General features: G+C 39.3%; 1 protein-coding gene across 2 annotated transcripts in view; it reads right to left on the reverse strand.

The window, feature by feature from the left end:
* Nucleotides 1–1,256: 1,256 nt before the first annotated feature.
* clmna (calmin a) overlaps nt 1,257–19,653 on the reverse strand; it is a 29,853-nt gene continuing 11,456 nt past the window's right edge. Inside the window, exons 2-13 of one of the 2 annotated variants that reach the window (XM_017302540.1) lie at nt 16,926–16,987; nt 13,270–13,365; nt 13,100–13,183; nt 12,920–13,012; nt 12,592–12,788; nt 12,312–12,505; nt 10,058–10,140; nt 8,033–9,976; nt 6,836–6,948; nt 5,470–5,536; nt 5,334–5,386; nt 1,257–4,286 (exon numbers count right to left, since the gene is read on the reverse strand). In XM_017302540.1, the coding sequence (XP_017158029.1) occupies nt 4,169–4,286; nt 5,334–5,386; nt 5,470–5,536; nt 6,836–6,948; nt 8,033–9,976; nt 10,058–10,140; nt 12,312–12,505; nt 12,592–12,788; nt 12,920–13,012; nt 13,100–13,183; nt 13,270–13,365; nt 16,926–16,987 (3,104 nt within the window). In that variant the 3' untranslated portion in view covers nt 1,257–4,168. Of the gene's footprint in view, nt 4,287–5,333; nt 5,387–5,469; nt 5,552–6,835; nt 6,949–8,032; nt 9,977–10,057; nt 10,141–12,311; nt 12,506–12,591; nt 12,789–12,919; nt 13,013–13,099; nt 13,184–13,269; nt 13,366–16,925; nt 16,988–19,653 lie in introns of both variants that reach the window. The other variant, XM_008400120.2, reaches the window with a different exon arrangement.

Consider the following 19,653-nt stretch of genomic DNA (forward strand, 5'->3'; position numbering starts at 1 on the left):
GCAGTGGACCTCCCATCAGAAAACAGCCACACCCTTTATTTTAGGGTGATGCGTCATGCTGCTTTATAAATAAAGCATTTGACACAAACAGCTTCACCAACATGTTTTGTTTTACTGAAAACAGAGGAGGAGAGACTCAGTTCTGATATTGCTAGTGTACACTAAAAACTCTGGAAAATTCTCCTGGAAAATATTTGCTGGAACTTAAATTGTCTTTTTGATTGAATACTCCATGTATTGCTCCTAATAACTAACCTACATATTCTCTCAGTTTTTTAAATCTCCAAATGTTTGATGGTGTCATGTTGGATATCAGTCTCTATCCATCCTCATTTGTTTTAGTTTAGATGAGTAGATCCTACATGACCTTTGTCAACTTTTTCTCTCCCTCAGAAATATCTGACAGCATTGGCAAACCAAAGACTTGCTGTTTTCATAAATTCAAAAATATTATCTGCTGACTCTAGCAGGCAAATTCAGTAAATACACCTTGTTAGTACTTCACTTTACCACTTTCCATGTTGTAGATTCAACAAGTATCTTATTGATCAGACAGCATCACAGATTGTCTGCAGATTGTTGGACTTCTCATTTCATGTTTTGAATCTCCCATTCTGTCATTTTCCAAATGCGCTCTGCTGGGTTGAAATCTGGTGACTGTGGAGGCCATTGGATTATAATCAGCTCATTCAACAAAACAGTTTGAGATGATTGGAGCTTTGTGACATAATGCACTATCCTGCTGGAAGTAGCCATCACAAGATGGCTGCATGGCACTTCTAAAGAGGTGTAAATGATTAGTGACGATATTCAGGTAGCCTGTGGGATTTCAACCATGTTTGTCTCGGTACTAAAGTATCCCAAGAAATCATTCCTCACACGTTATGCTACCACCATCAACCTGAACCATTGATAAAAAGGCAGGATGGATTCATGCTTTTACGTGGTTTACACCAAAATTCTGATCAGCAGTATCTGCACTAACAATGCACCTAAACCTCACTTCTTCTCCCATTCTGATGTTTACCAAACTATTTTCACCATGTCTAGACACCCAAATATTTTGAGTTGTTGCCATGTGATTGCTTGATTGAGTAATTGTGTTAGCAATCAATTGAAACAGCATTTTAACTGCTAGTGTATATTTTTAGTCAATATGCTCCTCTAGGCCTCCACCTTGCACCCTTCAAACATTCAGAATGTGCTGCAGACATATGAAAACATTTCAGTGGATCAAAAGAAAAAGGACAAATCTGTTGATATCCATATTAGGGGTACTTTAATGCATCAGTAACAACCTAATAAGGTAAATAATATACATAAAATATAGTCAAATCACTCACACTGACTGGTTTCTGCTGGATTAAAATGCAAATAAAACAGGATATTAAATGCAGAACTTCAGTGATTTTTGACAATTTTACAAAATCCTTACATATATTTCTTAAAATTATAATAATAATAACAGTGCAACAAACAGCCAGAACATTAAAACCAGTTTGTTTGTGTAATGTTCAGTAGGTCAAACAGTATGAGCATAATGGGTCATTGGCTGCGTATGTTGCGGGTCTTGAGGGTTGTTGAGTTCTCTAATCGGATCGGTCTGTTTTGTATTTAATCGTTCCTGAGCAGGAGTCGTGTTGGAGTCGAGTCGTGGGGGTTCTGGAGGGATATAAATGTTTGAACCTTCCTCTGACTAGAAGTGTAATATTTCTCCTCCAAGTGGTTCTAATGTTGAGGCTGATTACAGACTTCAGTCAGTAATAAGTGTACAATTAGCACAAAGGTGTGTAAATAGTAAATCCAGAGCAGGCACACAGTAGTAATGAAGACAAACTGTGATGAGCAGCCTCTCTGCTGCCCCCAGTGGACGGAGGAGATGCTGCAGGGAGAAGCTTGAGCAGAAGAAGAAAGTTCAGTGTTTGTTGGTGGTTTCACACAGAAATGATTAAAATAAAATAAAAATAAGTGTTCCAAACATCAAAAATCCACCCTCCCCCCCTATCTTATGATCCACAAACATTCCCACTCAGTCTCCTAAAACACTACATGCAAAATCCTGCTGAAACTAGTGACCTGATGTTCATCTGCTGGTGGAGTTAATGTATCCAACATGATCTTTGGCAGTTTGTTTCTTCAGATTTCCTTGTTACAAAATGCAGCACCATCAGAAAGACTCCATCAAACTTCACAAACATACAAAAAACTTGAACTGATCATCTACATTTTGCTTCAGTCTTTCATATGATAGTTAAGTCTCAATGTGTGACAGGAATGTTTGTCCAAAATGTCCCGAGTCACAGTAAAGGAGCAGAAACTGTAACATGTTCCAGGTTTAATAAACAGGATGCCACTGTGGATCCATCAATGAGGCCAAATCTTTACTTGTATTAAATCAAGATTTTGATTCCTTTTTATTTTTATTATGTGAATAAACTTTTAAATGAATCACATTATTCACATTCTGAACATGAGGTCAATTCTAGTTCCTGATTGACAAACTGAGCATGCTCAGTTGTTTGCCGCAGGTCAGACACTGAACCCACACAGCCACAAGGTGTATTACCAAAGAGTATTCGCATCCTTTCAGCTTTTTCCGATTTTGTACGATTACAGCAACAAACTTCAGTGCATTTCATTGGGATTCAACATAAAATCGGCCATAATAGTGAAGTATTAGAATTGAAAAAGTGACTTGGACACAAATTTCAGCCTCTTAATGTGAAAAGCTGGTATAAACCCAAACAACATACATCTTTAGGTGACGTGAAAAGAGGTTCTGCAAACTATTAACTCAGATAACGGTGACATTTTCAGATTGTTTCTATAAAAACCTTTGAAAGTCATGTATAATCTTACTTCCAATGCACAATTATGCGTGATCCATGTTGCACACACTGAAGTTTATGTTTGTAATGTGACAAAAGATGGAAAACATCGAGGAGTGTGAATATCTCTAAGACCCTTTAAAATGTTCTCTGGATAAACTGGAACACATTACGGGTTCAAATGTGGGTGAAAAATCATGGCCAACTTTTAACATTCTTTGTCTTCATACATCTTCAGTAATTGTGTTTTATTTACAGATCAGAGATCTGTCAGTGTTACAGCCTCTGATACACACCTGCTTTGATTCAATCTGAAAGCATGATTTATTTCCTGGTTAAAACTTTACAAAAACCTTCTAAAACAAGACTTCAAAACCAATTTTATATTTTTTTTTCTTAAAGTTTAAGCTTCCTGCAAATGCAACAGAAACTTATCACAGTTCACAGCGTTGTGATTCTGCACATTAGCATGCAGACGTAGACCTTCAGAGTGAACCAGCTGATCGATCAGCAGCTGGACAAAATGTCACCGAGTTTGTGCAGAGTGTTACAGAGAACCAGTGGAGAATAAATGATGCTCCCAGGTGGAACACAGGAGGAAAAACCCAAACTTCTGTTAATCTGCACATGTCTGCAAACAGAGCATTTCAAAACCAAATATTCTGCATCATCAGGCAGCATTATAGTTAAAGTAGCAGACCTGACTTAGTAATGAAATGAGCCTGAAGCAGCAGATCTATAGGATGAAAATATAAAATGATAAAGCAACGGTGGCTAAAATTAAACAAAAAAATTACTTTGTAATAATTCATGTTTATGAGACTATAGCAGTCAAAAAAATTACTAACTCAAGTTTAAATTTCTATATCTTACATCAGAAAATGAACATTTAATTGATAAATTATAGTTTTTCTTGTTTTATTATTATTTTTTTTACAAAATGTTCCTGTGGCGGCATGTTTTCTCGGCAGTTACACAGAAACTTTTCATAATTTCCATAAAATTATTTTTTCTCTCTCTGATGATTAGATCTACGTGAGTGATCAAAATGTAAAGCAGCAAGTTTAGTTATTCTCCCAACTTTATGAATCTGTAAATTTACATTTGTTGACTTCATTGTTTACATAAAAGCAGAACATTTTCTCTTAAAATAACACCATATATATATATATATATATATTTTACAAAAGTAAATCAAAAACAAAATGAATTCAGTCAGAAAGAATAAAAAGCCTTCATTTAAGCTGGAGTGCAGTCAGTGATGAAGAGGAGGGTGGCAGCTAAGCTCTGACTCGGTGTCAGAGTGTTTAATGTGTTTTAGTAAGTGTGTGTGTGTGTGTTTATCGGTTGAGCAGCAGGCTCGGCAGCGTCTTCAGGTCCATCTGTGGGAGAACCATGAAGGAGTAGAGCAGCAGCCACAGCAGCAGCAGCACACACAGCTCCCAGTTCTCCCTCCACCTGAAAAAACACACGCAGAAACGCTTCACTCGGATCAGACGGCTCAGAGTTTAGACAAAAACAGGCTGAAGAGGTTTGAAAAACTAAATCAACACAGATTCCCCAAGGACTTGTTAAAAATATCTAAATTTGGAGATAAAAGGTTTTGCAGGCAGAGCTTTACAGGAAACACCTTTTGCAGACTGAAGCAACTTCAGACGCAGCAGAAGGTTTCAAAGTATTACACTGAAGCACATTTCAGGCTGTAACACTGATTCACAGCCGTTTTCCAAATATTTCAAAGTGGTAAGGGTTCCCACTGGTTTTTGTAGATTAGAGTAAAGCCTGAGGATGTTCTTTCCTTTTCAGAGGAAGTCTGGAAACAAAGAAGTAGCAGCTGTGTTGGCAAATACACTCACAAATATAAAGATTTTCACAGCTTATATATTTTTATTACCACAATAATGCAAAGTTTTCCAATATATTACACACTCAGTAGTAGTTCATTGTTTCTTGGTTTATTTATTCATTTTACTTCTCCCATTTGTAATTTATTTCTCTTTTTGTTGCCTGAACCAGATGCTTCATAGGTCGTTTTTAATTTTAAAAAGTCCGTTAAAAACCAGGGGGAGAGATAAAAGTAAATCTATCCCATCATCATCTTTAATTTATTTCCCATCATAAAGAGAAAATTATTGTGGGCAATGTTTAAACTCATCAGAGAATGCTCAGGGTTTGGAACAGGAAAATGAAGCTGGACCACAGGATGATTAAATTCAGATTTAGGATCAGATGGATTGTAGGGGGTGCATTTTTATCCCCAGGTATTTTAGTCTTTGAATGCGCTCCAAATGAAATCAGCAGTTCTGATCCATAATCCAAAATGAATTTGATGAATGTAGAATTGGACCAAAACATCCCGTAGTTCCCTTTCTCCTGCAACATTTCTGCTCTTTCCTTTCAGCTGCTGCATTTTGTGCAACGCGCTCAGCGCCACTCTGAGCTTACATCTCCTTAAATAGCTGCAGATAAACAGAGTGGTGCAGAATGTAAAAAAGGTGTCCTCACCATAAATCAGAGTCTTCAGCTTCAGCTCTTCTGGGCGCAGCTCTCGGTTTGTCCTGTCAGACATAAATAATTACTGTTATTTACCATCGATAAGGCATCAAACCCCACAGAGGAGAAGCCAGAGGACTGAACTCACCGTGGAGTCTGAGAGACGACCTCCTTTTCTGTGTCGGAGCACCGGAGGGATGTGGATCTCATCTGGTCTGATGGAGTCCAGCCTAAAACACAGAATCCATCAGTTCAGGTCGCAGAGCGAGACACATGATAATGTCAGGAAATCCTGAAACCCTTAATTTGAAGTCTGTTTTATTGACTTCAATGCCCGTCTTGTTTATTTCCCTTCAGAGCTACAGCAGCTCTCAGAGGATTTATTTCACTTCGGCTCAGTTTCAATTAGACTTGTGATACTGGGAAATTCAGTTCACTGTTGTTTCATGTGACAGCTGTTTGGAAGTTTTCAATAAAATCCACATTCCCCCTGATATACGGATTGTTTTTCAAGAAGTTGCAGATATAGATTATATATCATTCTTCTTTTATCACTTTATTCTGATATTTGAACTAAAAACTATATTAAAAATACTTGGCAAGATTTTGTATTTCTGCAGTGCACCTAAAATAAAATTATCCAACCAAAAGGCACTCAACATCCTTTAAGACACGTGTGTCAAACTCAAGGCTCGTGGGCCAAATCCAGCCCACCATAGCTTGTGATGTGGCCCTCTAGACTCCAGAGGAACTCATAAATACATTCAACATTACAATGGCTATCTGTTTACTGCCAAATTACATTCACCAGACCATCATATTTTTCTCAGAAATTCATGCAAAATCCCCAAACGTTTGGGGAATGGCAAAAATTGTCAAACATATTGGGTTTAAACAGATGATGCAAACTCCCACCTGTAGGTGGGAGTGTTTTTTACTTTTACTACACTGCTACCTCAACTGTACTTGATGTCAATTTATTTCAGTGATTGATGTGCCGAATAAAAAAAGGCACATTTACCATCACAAATAAACACAAATATCTAAAAATTTCTTGCAAGTATTTCTAAATTAGAACTAAAAAAGTATTCATCAATTGCAGTTTGTTAATGGGTTTTATCAGTACATTCTGGAACAACCACCCGTTTGAGGACATTCATGCATTCTGATGCAGACTGAATCCCTTTCAATGACTACAGAACCCAAAAGGCTGCAGCTGAAACATGACAGAGTCAGAAAAAGAGGTTTGATGTCTGACAGCCTGCAGGATTACAAACACGAATCCAACTGAAGAACAGGAACCCAGTTAATCTGTGATGTAAGAATTAATTGAAGCACATTAGCGTCTATAATCCTCGCCTCCTGTCTTTAAGCTGCAGTGATTCATTCCTGCAGCCCTCTCAGATACATTTCTGGGAACTTGTGAGCAGACAGAGAGGATTTGGGTCAGAACGGTCCCACTGCTGTCCCTCGGGTCTGGTCTGGTTCTCACAGTACCAGAATAGAAGCCCTACCTCAGAGAACTGGCTTCGCTGTCTGCTTCTGAAACATCAGCGGCCTGCGGAGCGCCGATCGTCACTCCGCACATCACACACTGCTCCTGGGATAGATGTGAGTCGGGAGGCGTCTGATTGGTTAAAAAAAAGTTAAGATGCCTTTAGCAAAACAATAAATCAGTCAGAAGGAATCAGAGTAAATCAGAACAAATCAGAGGAAATAACTTCTATTCGAAATCTTCTAAATAACCAATAATGTCAGAAAGATGGTTGGTTCATTTCTGTTTTCATTTCTGTCAGACTCAGTAAGTTCACTGTGTTACCAAACTAACTCAAAGCTCCTGGTGCAACACAACCACACCCACATAGAGTCATTTACATACATTTGAATATGGTCCAGCAGCTAAACAAACTGTAAAGCTGACCTGATCATTTATATCATTTGTAGAATAAAAAAACTAGGGCTGAAATGATTAATCGTGATGAATCGATTACTGAAATAATCAACGAATTTAGCAATTGATTAACTAGAGTACACAGACTCATAAACAAGGACATTTCCAGAAAATGCAACACCTGTCAGCAGTAATCAAGCCAAAACTGTATAAAACATGTGTACATTTTGCATTAAAAAAAACATCTGTTTGTTTTATCCAAAACTCTTTAAGCGGCGTAGCTTTAGCTTCATCTGGTTCAAATTCTGTAAAAAAATGTTTCAATTATTGATTGTTATTTTCCAAAAGTAATCAACTGATTACATTGGATTGATTTTAAGCCAAGCGGAAAGGGCTGAGTTTTTCATATGGTGATGTTGAAAGTATTTTTTTTTAGCTGCAGATTCATATTTTGCTACAAATTATAAAAAAAATCACTGGAGGAATGCTGTTATTGCATTTTAGACCATAAAATGTTTATTATCTTAGTTAAAACAGGAAAATAATTATTTGTTTTTTGCATCTTACAATATATTTCTAATATTGTATAAAAACATAATAAAAAATCTGCAGAATGTGAAAATTATTTCAATATTTATCCAATTAATTTAACCAATTAATTGTAAGAATAACAACTAACAACTATAACATTTGTTAGCTGCAGCCTTAAATAAAACATTTGTTTCCTTAGAATGCTACTGACATCCAGAATCTCTTTTAGGAACGACATGATCCAAACTCAGAAAAACTCCGAACCCATCAGAAAATTAAGAAATCTTACTCGATCCTGCTCTCCTCCACACAGGAAGTCCACCTGTGGGTCCTCTGGTCTGTCTGAAGGTGGTGCTGGTTGGAGAGCAGAGACGCTCAGAACCGAAGGCCACCTCTGCATGTCTGAGTCAGAAAGTTCTGGAGGAACGGATTCCTCTTTGTCCGGGTAGAACAGATCCATGGGTTCAATCCGGTCACCGACCAGCTCCTCCGTTGGAGAACTTCTGTCAAAGTGAGACGACAGCGGCTCCAAGTTTCTGGGTAAATCTGCTGGTGGAGAACACGGCGTCCCTATCTGACCATTCAGCTTCTGAGGATCTGGGACCAGAATGTTCTGGAAGCCATCAAACGAGTCCAGGAGGTTCTGTGGGCTGTTCTCCGTCTCCCTTTCAGTTGATGTGTCCTGGTGTCCATCAGACGGACTCTTCCCATCTCCGTCAGGATCCTCATGCTGGCTGTCACATCCATCTTCCTGGGAATTGTAACCAGGAAGCCCTTCCTCCTGTTTCCTGTTATCATCGTAGTCACCATCTGGGTGAGTCCCATCCTGGTCACCTGGTTCATTTAAAGACTCACTTTCTGGATCCGTCATTGGTTTATTGTTCTCTGGTAACAAACTGGACGAGATCTCTGGAGGTTCTTGTCCATCAGCCTCACTGCAAACAATGCTTGGTGGATCCGGACCTTGAGAACTCTGGATCTCTGAGTTTCTCTGCTGATCTTCATGTTCGTCCTGATCAGGTATTCCTGGGTAAAGTTCTGACTCTTCGTCCGGTTCCTCTGGCTCACTGGTAATGGAGATCAGAGGAATGTTCAGACTTGGTTTGACTGAATGTTTATTTGAAGTTTCTGAGCTGCTGGCCTCCTCACACTGTGAGAAGTCTCTTAAAATATCTTGGCATTCAAGAGATGAGTCATTCCCTGCATTAAAACTCTTTGATGTATCGTGCAGCTCCTCTAATTTATCCTCTAGAGGTGAATCAGTTTCCTCCTGAGGCGTCTGCTCAGGTGGAAACTGTCCACCCTGGTGACTTCCTTCTCCATCCTGTTTAATCAGAGGGATGTCTTCAGGTGGTTCAGTGGAAAAGAAAGGCTCAAACTGGTTCAACTGATCTGATTTCTCAAGATCTCCAGCATCAAAGCTGTCCAGTCTTGTTTCACACACCCTATCCAAAGTTTCTTGGTCTCTGGGAATTGCATCCTGTTGCACTGGAATTTCATCCATATTCATAAGTTTGGTTTCTTCAAGATCAGCTGCCAAGTCTGGTTTATGGTTTAGAGTCTCAGTGTTTTCCTGTTTCTCTTCCTCTTGGTTTCTCTCAGTCTGCACATTGATTCCGTCCAGAGAGTTCATGCCTTCATCAATGTATGTCTCAATAATGGATTCATCCGGAGCTCGGTCCTCAACGGAGGAGATAAATCCCTCATCGTACGGCATTACCTCCACCGGCGTGGCCCGGTAAACATCCCAGGCCGACCCGCTGTCACATAAAGAGCTGTCACTGCGACTCTCACAGAACCGGTCCGGATTCAGCTCACCCTCCATCCAGGAGTCAGGAGAGTTGATGGCAGAGTCTCCAATCAGCGACTCTGGTACTGATGAGGGTGAGTGAGTGAAGGACTGCTGAGGGGAACCGAAGTCCTCCAGGACTTCGCTGCCAGTCTCTCTGCTGGAGACGTCTTCGGTTTTGGGGGGGTCTGATAAAATATCGTCGCTGGACCACGATCGAGCCGCAGCCACCCTGAAACGCGGCTCCAGGACGCTTCTGTCCTCCGACACTGAGGAGATCAGGAGTTTGGGTGGAGGTTGGGTGGAGTCCTTCTGGAACATGTAGGAACGCTGCTTGACTCTGCTGCAATGGGCTCCGTTCCTCATGTAATCCGAATCAATGTCACGGAAGTTGAGTCTGCCCATGGAGACGCTTCGTTCAATCACCTGGGAGGGTTCCTCGGACTGTGAGGGAAACAAAGACATTCAGAAGTTTTCTTCTGTCAGAATCAGAACCTGTCAGGATCGATAGTAACATTTTGTTACCTCCTGTGTGCCGGGAAAGTGCTCCAGGAACTGGGAAACATACATGATGATGGACTGCTCATCCGGAGCATTTGTAGTCACATCTGCACAGGAAGGAAAAAAAATCAGAATCAGTTTTATCCTCTAAATTTGTCCACGCAATCAGGAATCTGACCTAGAATCTACTTGATTCTCATTTTAAATATAAATACATGAAAAGATATGCTGGGGATTAAAAGGTATTTCTGTAAATATGGAAATATAATTCATTAGTATAGTTCATACTGTAAGTTTCCATCAAAGAGACAAACTGGGAGAAGAAACTGTCTCTGTTTTTGCAAATAGTGATATATGGCGTCGACTTGAAGGTGAAAGTCTCAACAGTTTGTGTCCAGAATGTGTGGGTTCTGCATATATTGATACCTGGACCAAGAAAAGGTGAGCCCTTAGAACAGGGGTGTCAAACTCCAGTCCTCAAGGGCCGCTGTCCTGCAGTGTTTAGATGTGCCACAGGTACAAAACACTGGAATGAAATGACTTAATTACATCCTCTTTGTGTAGATACGTTCTCCAGAGCCTTGCTAATGACCTAATTATTCTATTCAGGTGTGGTGCAGCAGAGGCACATCTAAAAGTTGCAGGACACCGGCCCTCGAGGACTGGAGTTTGACACCCCTGCCTTAGAACTTAGGAGAACTTTGCAGAATGCATTCGAAATAACAGGTGTCTCTCTTTTTTAAAAACTAATTTGTCTGTTTCAATTTAAATTTCTACAATGAAAGTTATCTGCAAGCTTATCAATAATGAAAAGGTAAATCTTTATGGACTTGACAACAAACTGTGCTTCATCTTACACCTGCTATTGTACCTTACACATAATATTTTACTGCACTCTATTTTCCATCAAAGATCCATTTAGAACACTGCAGCCACTTGTTTAATCATGGAGACTAAATTATTACTAAGTATCTACTTAAAGACCATTAATATCAAACAATTAGTCAAGCTCAATTATTTGAAGTACTGGAAACATTAATGATGCTGCATATTACCAGTAACCAGGAATTTACTATCAGGTACTGAAAAAGTGTGAAAACCTTGAAAGAATCTTTGCATATGTGACATATGCACCATCTTATCTCTCATCAAACTTCCTGATCTAACCGGTTTTTTGATGCACCAGTAAAATATTCCTGTTTCTGTATCAGCAGATGGAGACACAACAGCACAAAGGTTAAAATAATAACAAACTGGTTTTGTTTCCAGTGAAAAATAAACCGATAAAGCTCCAAATAATATCAATCTATCACCAGGAAGCAGGTTTGACTGAATGTTGACCTTTTCAGTTGATTCTTCCACTTGTCTTACTTTACTGCTCTGATTGGTTAAATTTCCTGAAAGCTGTGACCAATCATGTAACAGTTTCAACCTTTTGTTTTCTGCTCTTTTTTTAAGGACTTCTATTGAGGTTTTTATTGAAGCCAGTCTAGTGAAAAGTGGAAATCTATTTTCAGATTTTTGCCCTTTGAATACAACCTACTGATTTCTGATAAAGCTACTGCAACTCCCCTCACTGCAAAAATACTAAATCTTACAAATTATTTTTGATCTAGTTTCTAGTGAAAATATCTCAGAACACTTGAAAAATAAGTTTTCAAAAAGATATAGGAGATTTCTTAAGTCAATAGCTCCTTAATATGAAGTTTAAAAAATATTTCACTTATAATAAGACATTTCTCCCATGTTATAAATTAAAAAATCTGCTAGTGAAACTTTTTAAATCAATATCAAGGAATTGTTTATTAAGACTAGCTCCTTTAGCTTGCAGAAAAAGTTACCTGTATGTTATTTTTTACTAAGACATTTGCACTAGAAACTACACCAAAAACACCTTGCAAGAGTTTGTGTTTTTGCAGTGTAGTCTGACTGGTCAAACTGTCAAGGTGACAAGGTGATGGATTCAAGCATTCTCTATTTAGCTTGTTATCATGTAAACACGGAGCCGCTTCAGTAAGTTAAACCTGTTTCATTGTTCTTTTCACACTAAATTAAACCATGAATGGAAAAGCTTTCTGACTAGGCTTAGTTGCCTTCAGTGAGACGGACCAACGGGTTTAAAACATGAATAAACTCTGTGGGTGTATTGTGACTGAACCTGTTTTTATCCTTGTTTGGTGTTTGATTCCATCTTATCAGAACATCAGGAATGTGTCATAGCGTCAGCAGCAAACAGCGCCTGAGTCACGGATCAAATATGTGAAGCTGTGATTTTTACCCTCAGGCTCCAGCAGTCGCGGTATCCCCAAACTGTAGTGAGCTATCCTGAAGGCGTCCTCCAGGTTCTCTCTGGGAGTCCTTAGCAGGGCCTTCCTCATGTCCACCAGACTGGAGTCGATGGACTTAATGACGGCCAGGAAGGCCAGACCACTGGTCCAGCTTTTCCCAAAGTCCTGCACGGCCACACCATACCTACGAGACCACAACAGATCAGTTCACACTCAGGTTCATCACCGGTCTGGGTTTTATTCTGTTCCAAAGGTTTACAGCCAACACACTTCCGGGTTCTCTTCTGGATCCACTGCAGCAGCTTCTTGATGGCCTTGCTGTTCTCCCTCATGGTGGTGGCTGCAGACTGTCGTTCCTCTGACGGCGTGCTGCTGAAGGACGTGTCGGAGTCGGAGCTGGTGGGGATGGATGACAAGCTGGACGAGGAGGGAAATTGGCTCCGGATGTTTCCAGTCAGCTCTTTGATCTTGATGAAGATGGAGAAGTTCGATTAGACTTAATGAATGTCAGATGTGAACTATTTTTCTCCCACCTAACTGGGAACAAGAGCTCAGAGGAGGAGAATGTAATGAAGATGCTGAGGAAGACAGGAAGTACCTGGAAAAAGAGGATGATGTTCCAGATGAGTCCAAGGATGATGGAGGAGTTTCCATCGGCGATGTTGACTGCATCGATGCTGACCAGCTTCACCTAGAAGAACACATTGTTCCAGCTTTAACAAACCAGCCGATCAGACAGGAATCCGCTCAATCACAGCTGACCCACTGACAGACTCACGTTTCTCTCCTCCAGGAAGGACAGCACCTTGGCGATGTTGTTGAGTCGGAAAATCCGATGGGCAGACTTCTTGAATCCGTGGAGCTACGAGTCGGAAAAAGAGGCTGTCACACGGCTGGTCAGGACATCATGAGTTTACATGTAAATGATTAAAAACATCAAAGTCTGACCAGTTTGCAGCCGGACAGCTCCTCGAGCAGAGCCATGAGGACGTATCCATCCTGGATGTCCTGGAACAGATCCTGGATCTGCAGCGGCGGGTCACACTGTGGAGAAACAAAGTTTTACTCAGGATTTAATGTCAAATCTGAACATCTCATATTATATCTACCCTCATCTCTTTCCAAAACATTTCAAGTGGAAAACTAGCGCAACTGTTGTTTGAAGGCAATAAACTCACTTTTCTTCAGATGATAAATATGCTTTATGTTTTATATCCATGTTTAATCTTCCTGTCGAAGGTTTTCGCAATTTTGCCTACATAGGGTTGATTAGTTACAAGCTTCCCTTAGTTAATGAAGCAGCAAATTAACAGATGAGAGTCAAAAAGGGCAATTTGTAGAAAGAACAACACCTTCGTTTGTAAGTATGTTCTACCCAGAACAGTTTTTGCTTTAACCACGGCAAATTTTGTTTCAAATATCTATGAAGCACCTTTAGCTACCAATCATTAACTAGTTAATCCAAAAAATAATCAACAGATCAGCCTTAAACTGTAGTGACAGAAGTCAAACAGAAAGGAATTGGCTTTTCACATGTTGATGCTTTAGCTGCAGATTCATCCCTTGCTACAAATAATCAAGTGCACGCTAAAAGAATGCTGTATTATTGTATTTTAGGCAAAAAAATAACATTTTCTTTTTTAAAAAAATAATTGAATTATTTGGAATAAAAAGCAGATGGTGTTATGCACAAATTATATGACTGAGGAACTATGATGACGTGGTTTTAACTTGTCTAAGCTGCAGGTCACAACTCTGCAGACCGAAATCCTCCATTAGTCTGGTTTTAAGACTGAATAATTAAACATCATAGCTGCAGATGGATCAGGTTCCATTAAATCTTCCTGCTCAGAAACCTGCAGAAGTATCTACTGGAGCAGCTCTGAAGACAAACAAGGTAAGGTGATGATGGATGCAGATTATCACTGCATCAGAGAGAGGAATCTGAGAAACTGAGCCCTGACATGAACCTGCTGGGGCCTGGAGGCCGTTTGGGGTAGTGGGGAGGTTGAGGAGCTGTAACGTTCCAAGATGGCTGAAAACAAATGTTTGATTGTTTAATTAGTGGGTCAGAGCTCTGACAGCAGGCCAGATACACAGAGGGAGAGAAGAGAGGATTATTGTGTCACGGGAGACAAAAGAGACAATCAGACGCTGAGACTAAACTGAGGACAGAGACTGCAGAGGCTGGAGCTGCAGTAATAATAGCAACAGAGCATAATGCAAAACAAAACAACACAACAAATGCACCCAAAAGAGACAGACACCAACTGTGGATGGTGGCTGGAGAGGATCAATACAGCAAACAGTTCATAACTCCACAGCCTGTCAGCAGGCAGCATCACTTTCACTTAACTGATTCTGTTTCTTCTGAACGTTTATTCAGAGCAGAACTGACCGTTTCTCTGTATGAAGTAGAAAAATGTGGTGGCAGCTCATCCAGCTAATCATGTCTGTTTATTACCTACTGGATTGTTTGCTTTACTGATTTATGCTTTTAATCCATTTCATTAAATTTTATTGCTGCAATCTGTTTAATGCAGGAGTTTCCAGGATCAACTTGCATTCATGTGAAAATGGAAAGACTGTGGGAGCCGGTCTTTGATTGCATGGCTGCATGTTTTACTTTTTACTATGATTTAATGATTTTTACATTATATTTGGCTTGCAATCTTATGAGGGTTTGCACCTACAACAACTTATAAGATACCAATTACAATATTGATTATCAAGATTAAATTACAAAACAAAGTAAGTAAAAATATTAAAAGAAGCAAGTAATAAGAAACAAAATGAAAAGAAAATCTGACTCAGTATCAGCTTTGCTGGCCAAGATTTGACTTCTTAATGTTTACACATTAAGACTAAATTTATAAACTTCAGAAGAAAGAAAGGATAAAGAAACAGTATGTGAATGTATATTTTTTATACATTCAGAAGACAGACACAAAAAACATACAGATGCACTGATCCATGGGAATCCTGAGGCAAGTCAAGCCCAGCATATAAGTTTGGACTTTGTTAAATAAATAAGGCAGAGCAAATTTATTTGGACCAATTTGGGACAATGTTACAGTGTTTAATGAATAACTCTGCCCACATCCCGTCTCTCTGCTGCCTGTAACTCCTGCTGCCTCCATCCAGACAGGCTTTGTTCAGCTCTGGGTCAGAAACAATGTTCTGTTGTGACTCTATTGGACTCTGTGCTTACAGAAGGTCAAACTTGGTCAGTATAAATGATTAAAGTGTCCAGAATGATGGAGGTTTAAGTCCCAACATGACATTAGTATTTGAATCTATAAACATAATCTGATTATGATTATCCTGAACATGAGCTAATTGAAGTTAATGACGTCTGAACAGCAGAAAAAGATTTTTACCTTGTTAATGTCAGCATGTAAACAGTCATAGAGTTAATAAGAAAACATGGAGAGTTATTTTGTTTAACCCTCATTTATCTGCTACAAAGTGTTAAACACAAACTGCATTTTTCCTGAAGATAATTCTCTATTTTACCTGTTTGTGTTTATTTCAGTTTATTGTCTAAAGCTCTAAAATTCGCACCTTTCAGCAAAGGTGTTGATGTAAATGGAGACTTTCTATTTTTAACTTGGGCAAAATTATCACAGATGTCGTAAAAAGAAAAATATTAATGAAAATATTAGCAACAGCAGCAGTTCTTTGTCTTTAAATAACCACACCATCCAACCATCCATTTTCTTGCACCCTTGTCCCTTGGTGGGGTCGGGAGGGCTGCTGGTGCTCATCTCCAGCTAACGTTTCGGGCGAGAGGCGGGGTTCAACCTGGACAGGTTGCCAGTCTGTCGCAGGGCAACACAGAGACAAACAACCATGCACACACACTCACACCTAGGGGCAATTTAGACAGACCAATTAACCTGACATGTCATGTTTTTGGACTGTGGGAGGAAAATATTAGCACCGGAGTACCCAGAGAAAACCCACGCATGCACAGGGAGAACATGCAAAGTCCATGCAGAAAGACCCCAGGCCAGGAATCAAACCCAGAACCTTCTTGCTGCAAGGCAACAGCTCTACCAACTGCGCCACTGTGCAGCCGTGATTAATTTATTAAAATTAGCTAAATACAGGAAGTGTTTTCAACATAAGATTGACTTAAATCCTGATTTTATTGGTCAAAATCAACAAAATTTATAGAAGTTTTGGATCTACCACAAGAAATCTGACTACTTTATGTGTTTAATTAAAGTACTGCATTGACGAGTAGCCAAAATATCTGTTGTTTTTGGTGATTTTCATCTGTGTGATAAAATATTTGGACCATCTCCTTTTCCCGCTGATGCCTGCAGCCTCTAACCTGCAGCTGATCTCACTTTGCATGTTGGCATATTCACATTTTCAAAGACCAGACCATAAAACACAAATGGGCTGCAGGTGTCGAGTTACAGCTGACACAGCATGAATGGGTCATGTTCAGCAGTTTCTCATTATGATGTCCATACAGGAGCTTCAGGGTCCCACGCCCCCATGTCAGCAGAGAGGGGGCGCTCTCACATAAACGCTGACGTTTCGGGACAGTTGAACATAAAACAAACTTTCCCTGAGGCGGAAATGGAACAGACCTTCTCTAAATGCAGGTTCATCCATCGTGTGAAGGTCCTCTTCTGCACCACCTCTCTTTCCACTGAAACAAACAAACAGGGAAAGGGATAAGAGGCTGCAGAAATGTGGAGACAACACAGAGATCGTAACATTAAACAGACTTATAATCGATTCCTGTTCCGCTCTCGTCTTTTTTAAGAAACGTACAAATTGGATAACTTCCCTGCATCACTCAGAGACAGGATGTTTACAACTGTAGCCGCTCGCTGACTCCGTTTTATGACATTATTAGAGATAAATTGGTTGATTTCTATTCATAGCTCAGTGTTTCACTCTAAACATAGATAAACGGCAATAAAATATAACAAAAGAGGTGAAGTCATGCAGAAACTAATAAACGTTGCATCTGAGAGAGGAAAATTGTCTTTATTTGATCTTTTTTAAAGAGAAAATCAAACAAATCAAACTTCCATTGACTCTTCTTAAATAAACTCCTTCTGACCGGATGCACTTCAGCACTATGTAGCAAGATAACTAAATTATTAATTTATAACTCCAGAAAAAAGCAGGAGAAGCATTTCAGAGGATTTTAATTTCATGCTTCTTGAGAGAAATTGAAAGTTTCAGTGTTTTTTAACAGCAGAAGGTGTAAACGTATTAACATGTTTGTGCGTCAGTGGGTTGTCACATTTAATGCTGCCAGATGCTCACACACTTCAAACCAGCGTCATTTACACCCATTCTGGAAGCAGGAATGGGACAAAGTTCAAGGAAACTAGTGGAAGACATTTATGAAAGTGGGCTGAAAACATTTGACTCTAATCATAAAGGGATGTAAACCTTGATCAAATTCTATAAAGAAGAATATCCCTCTCATTTTCTGCTATTTAGCAATGAGGAAAAACTTTGGCAATCATAACTGACCTTAAAAAGGAAAGGTTTAGTCTGATTTAAAGTCAGACTGATAAAAAAAAGATGCTACATGTCCCTTTATTTAGTTTATGTAAATATCTGGCATACCACATGCATTTTATCAAATCACTAAGAGTTTCAATTTCAGCTTCCTTCAAACAGCAGCTGATCAGAAACAGTCGTCGTCTTTCATCTCTGCTGCTGACGGAGTCGCTTCAGGACAAACTGCATAATCACAGCAAAGTTTATGTTTCAGCTCTAACCTAAAATCTGTGTTTACGGATCCTGGGAGATACAGGATGCTTTTCTTTTTTAATCTCTCTCAAAGCGGGGAACCTGATGCTGAACAGAGCAGGAAGTGATGGGAGGAGCTCTGAGGCGTTACCATGGCAGCAGTCAGCTGTTACTCATTTTTATGTCCTGAATGACTCAGCCCCACCCCCTCCTGCACACAACAGGTAATGAGAGCTGCGGTTGCTGTAATGATGTTAACAGCATCCTGAACAGAAGACGATCTACTCCAATGTGAAGACGCGAGGACGGAGCCGCAGGGCGGCTGACGAATGTCACAGATGAAACCAGGAGCGACTTCAGAGATTCTGCTTCCTTTGAAACCAGAAACATGCAAACCAGAACCCGAACAGATCCAAGGTTTTAACTGGAAGAGTCTAAATCTCCAGCAATTTGTAGGAAGTGATCCAACTTCCTGGTTTTATTGAAATGTCCATCAGTTTTAACTGTGAGAACTTTTAGAGATGATCCTTTTTTAACAACCAACCCACTTTTTACTAATCTGACCTGAATTCAACTGCAGTTTCGCCTCAAAAATCAGAAAGAAATTGATCACAGCATGTTTTCTTTTTACACAAAAGAAAGAAAAACACATCAGGTCAACATTCAAAAGTAAAAAAACAAAACAAAAAAAAAAACACAGAGTTTGAATTTACATGTGGAGAATCTCAGGAATGGTTTCTAGGAAATATTTCTGTTTGTGATGCAGTGAAGCCCAAATTTTACATACTCTGTGACATTTGACCTCCAGTCTCAGTAACTGTGAGAGGAAACATGGTTTCATATTGATTTAGTAGTCAAATTTGAACTTGCTCAGGTCACGTGTATTTTCTTTTTCATTACTTATAGACTCAGACTGCAGCCCATCCTTTGAAACACAGATATAAAGACTGGAATGTGAGACTCCACCTACTTTCCCTTTAAGCTGCAGCTTAAAACATGGTTGGTCATTAATCCAACCATGTTTGGATCACAAAACACCTTTTAGAAATTTCCTACTAAATTTCTGTTAGCATTTTGTGACTGATGTTGTTGTGCAGAAAGATATTAGCACTTTGATGTAGGTATCTTAAAATAGGTTTACCCAAACTTACAGTGTTTTTGTTTGCTGATTAAATTGTTTTTGTGGCAGTGAAGTAATGATGTGGTTTTGTGTGTTGTGTTTGTTTCATGGAACTATGGATGGAAATAACATGTTGTTAAATTTTGTGTATTTACTTCACTATATTGTATGCTCGTTAATAAGCACTGTTCTGTTCAAATAAAAATCCATTAAATTCAGGAAGTTCAGAAAATAATGACTTTGTATTTAGGCTGCACTTCAAGTTATTTAATCTGAAGAAAGATTTCTAATTAATGGTGTTTGTGTGGAGATAAGAACAGATCAGACTTTTAGGTTTTTCAGAGGGAATAAATAATCTATTATAAACAAAGATGACGAAACAACATCTTAGCAGGTCAGATTTATATGAAATGCAACTCTATGCTGATGCTGTGAATCCTGCAGAAACCAGGTGCATGAAGGTTTCTGAAGCAGCAGGTTAG

This window comes from Poecilia reticulata, linkage group LG22 (assembly GCF_000633615.1).
Source record: "Poecilia reticulata strain Guanapo linkage group LG22, Guppy_female_1.0+MT, whole genome shotgun sequence".
In the NCBI taxonomy this organism is placed as follows: Eukaryota; Metazoa; Chordata; class Actinopteri; order Cyprinodontiformes; family Poeciliidae; genus Poecilia; species Poecilia reticulata.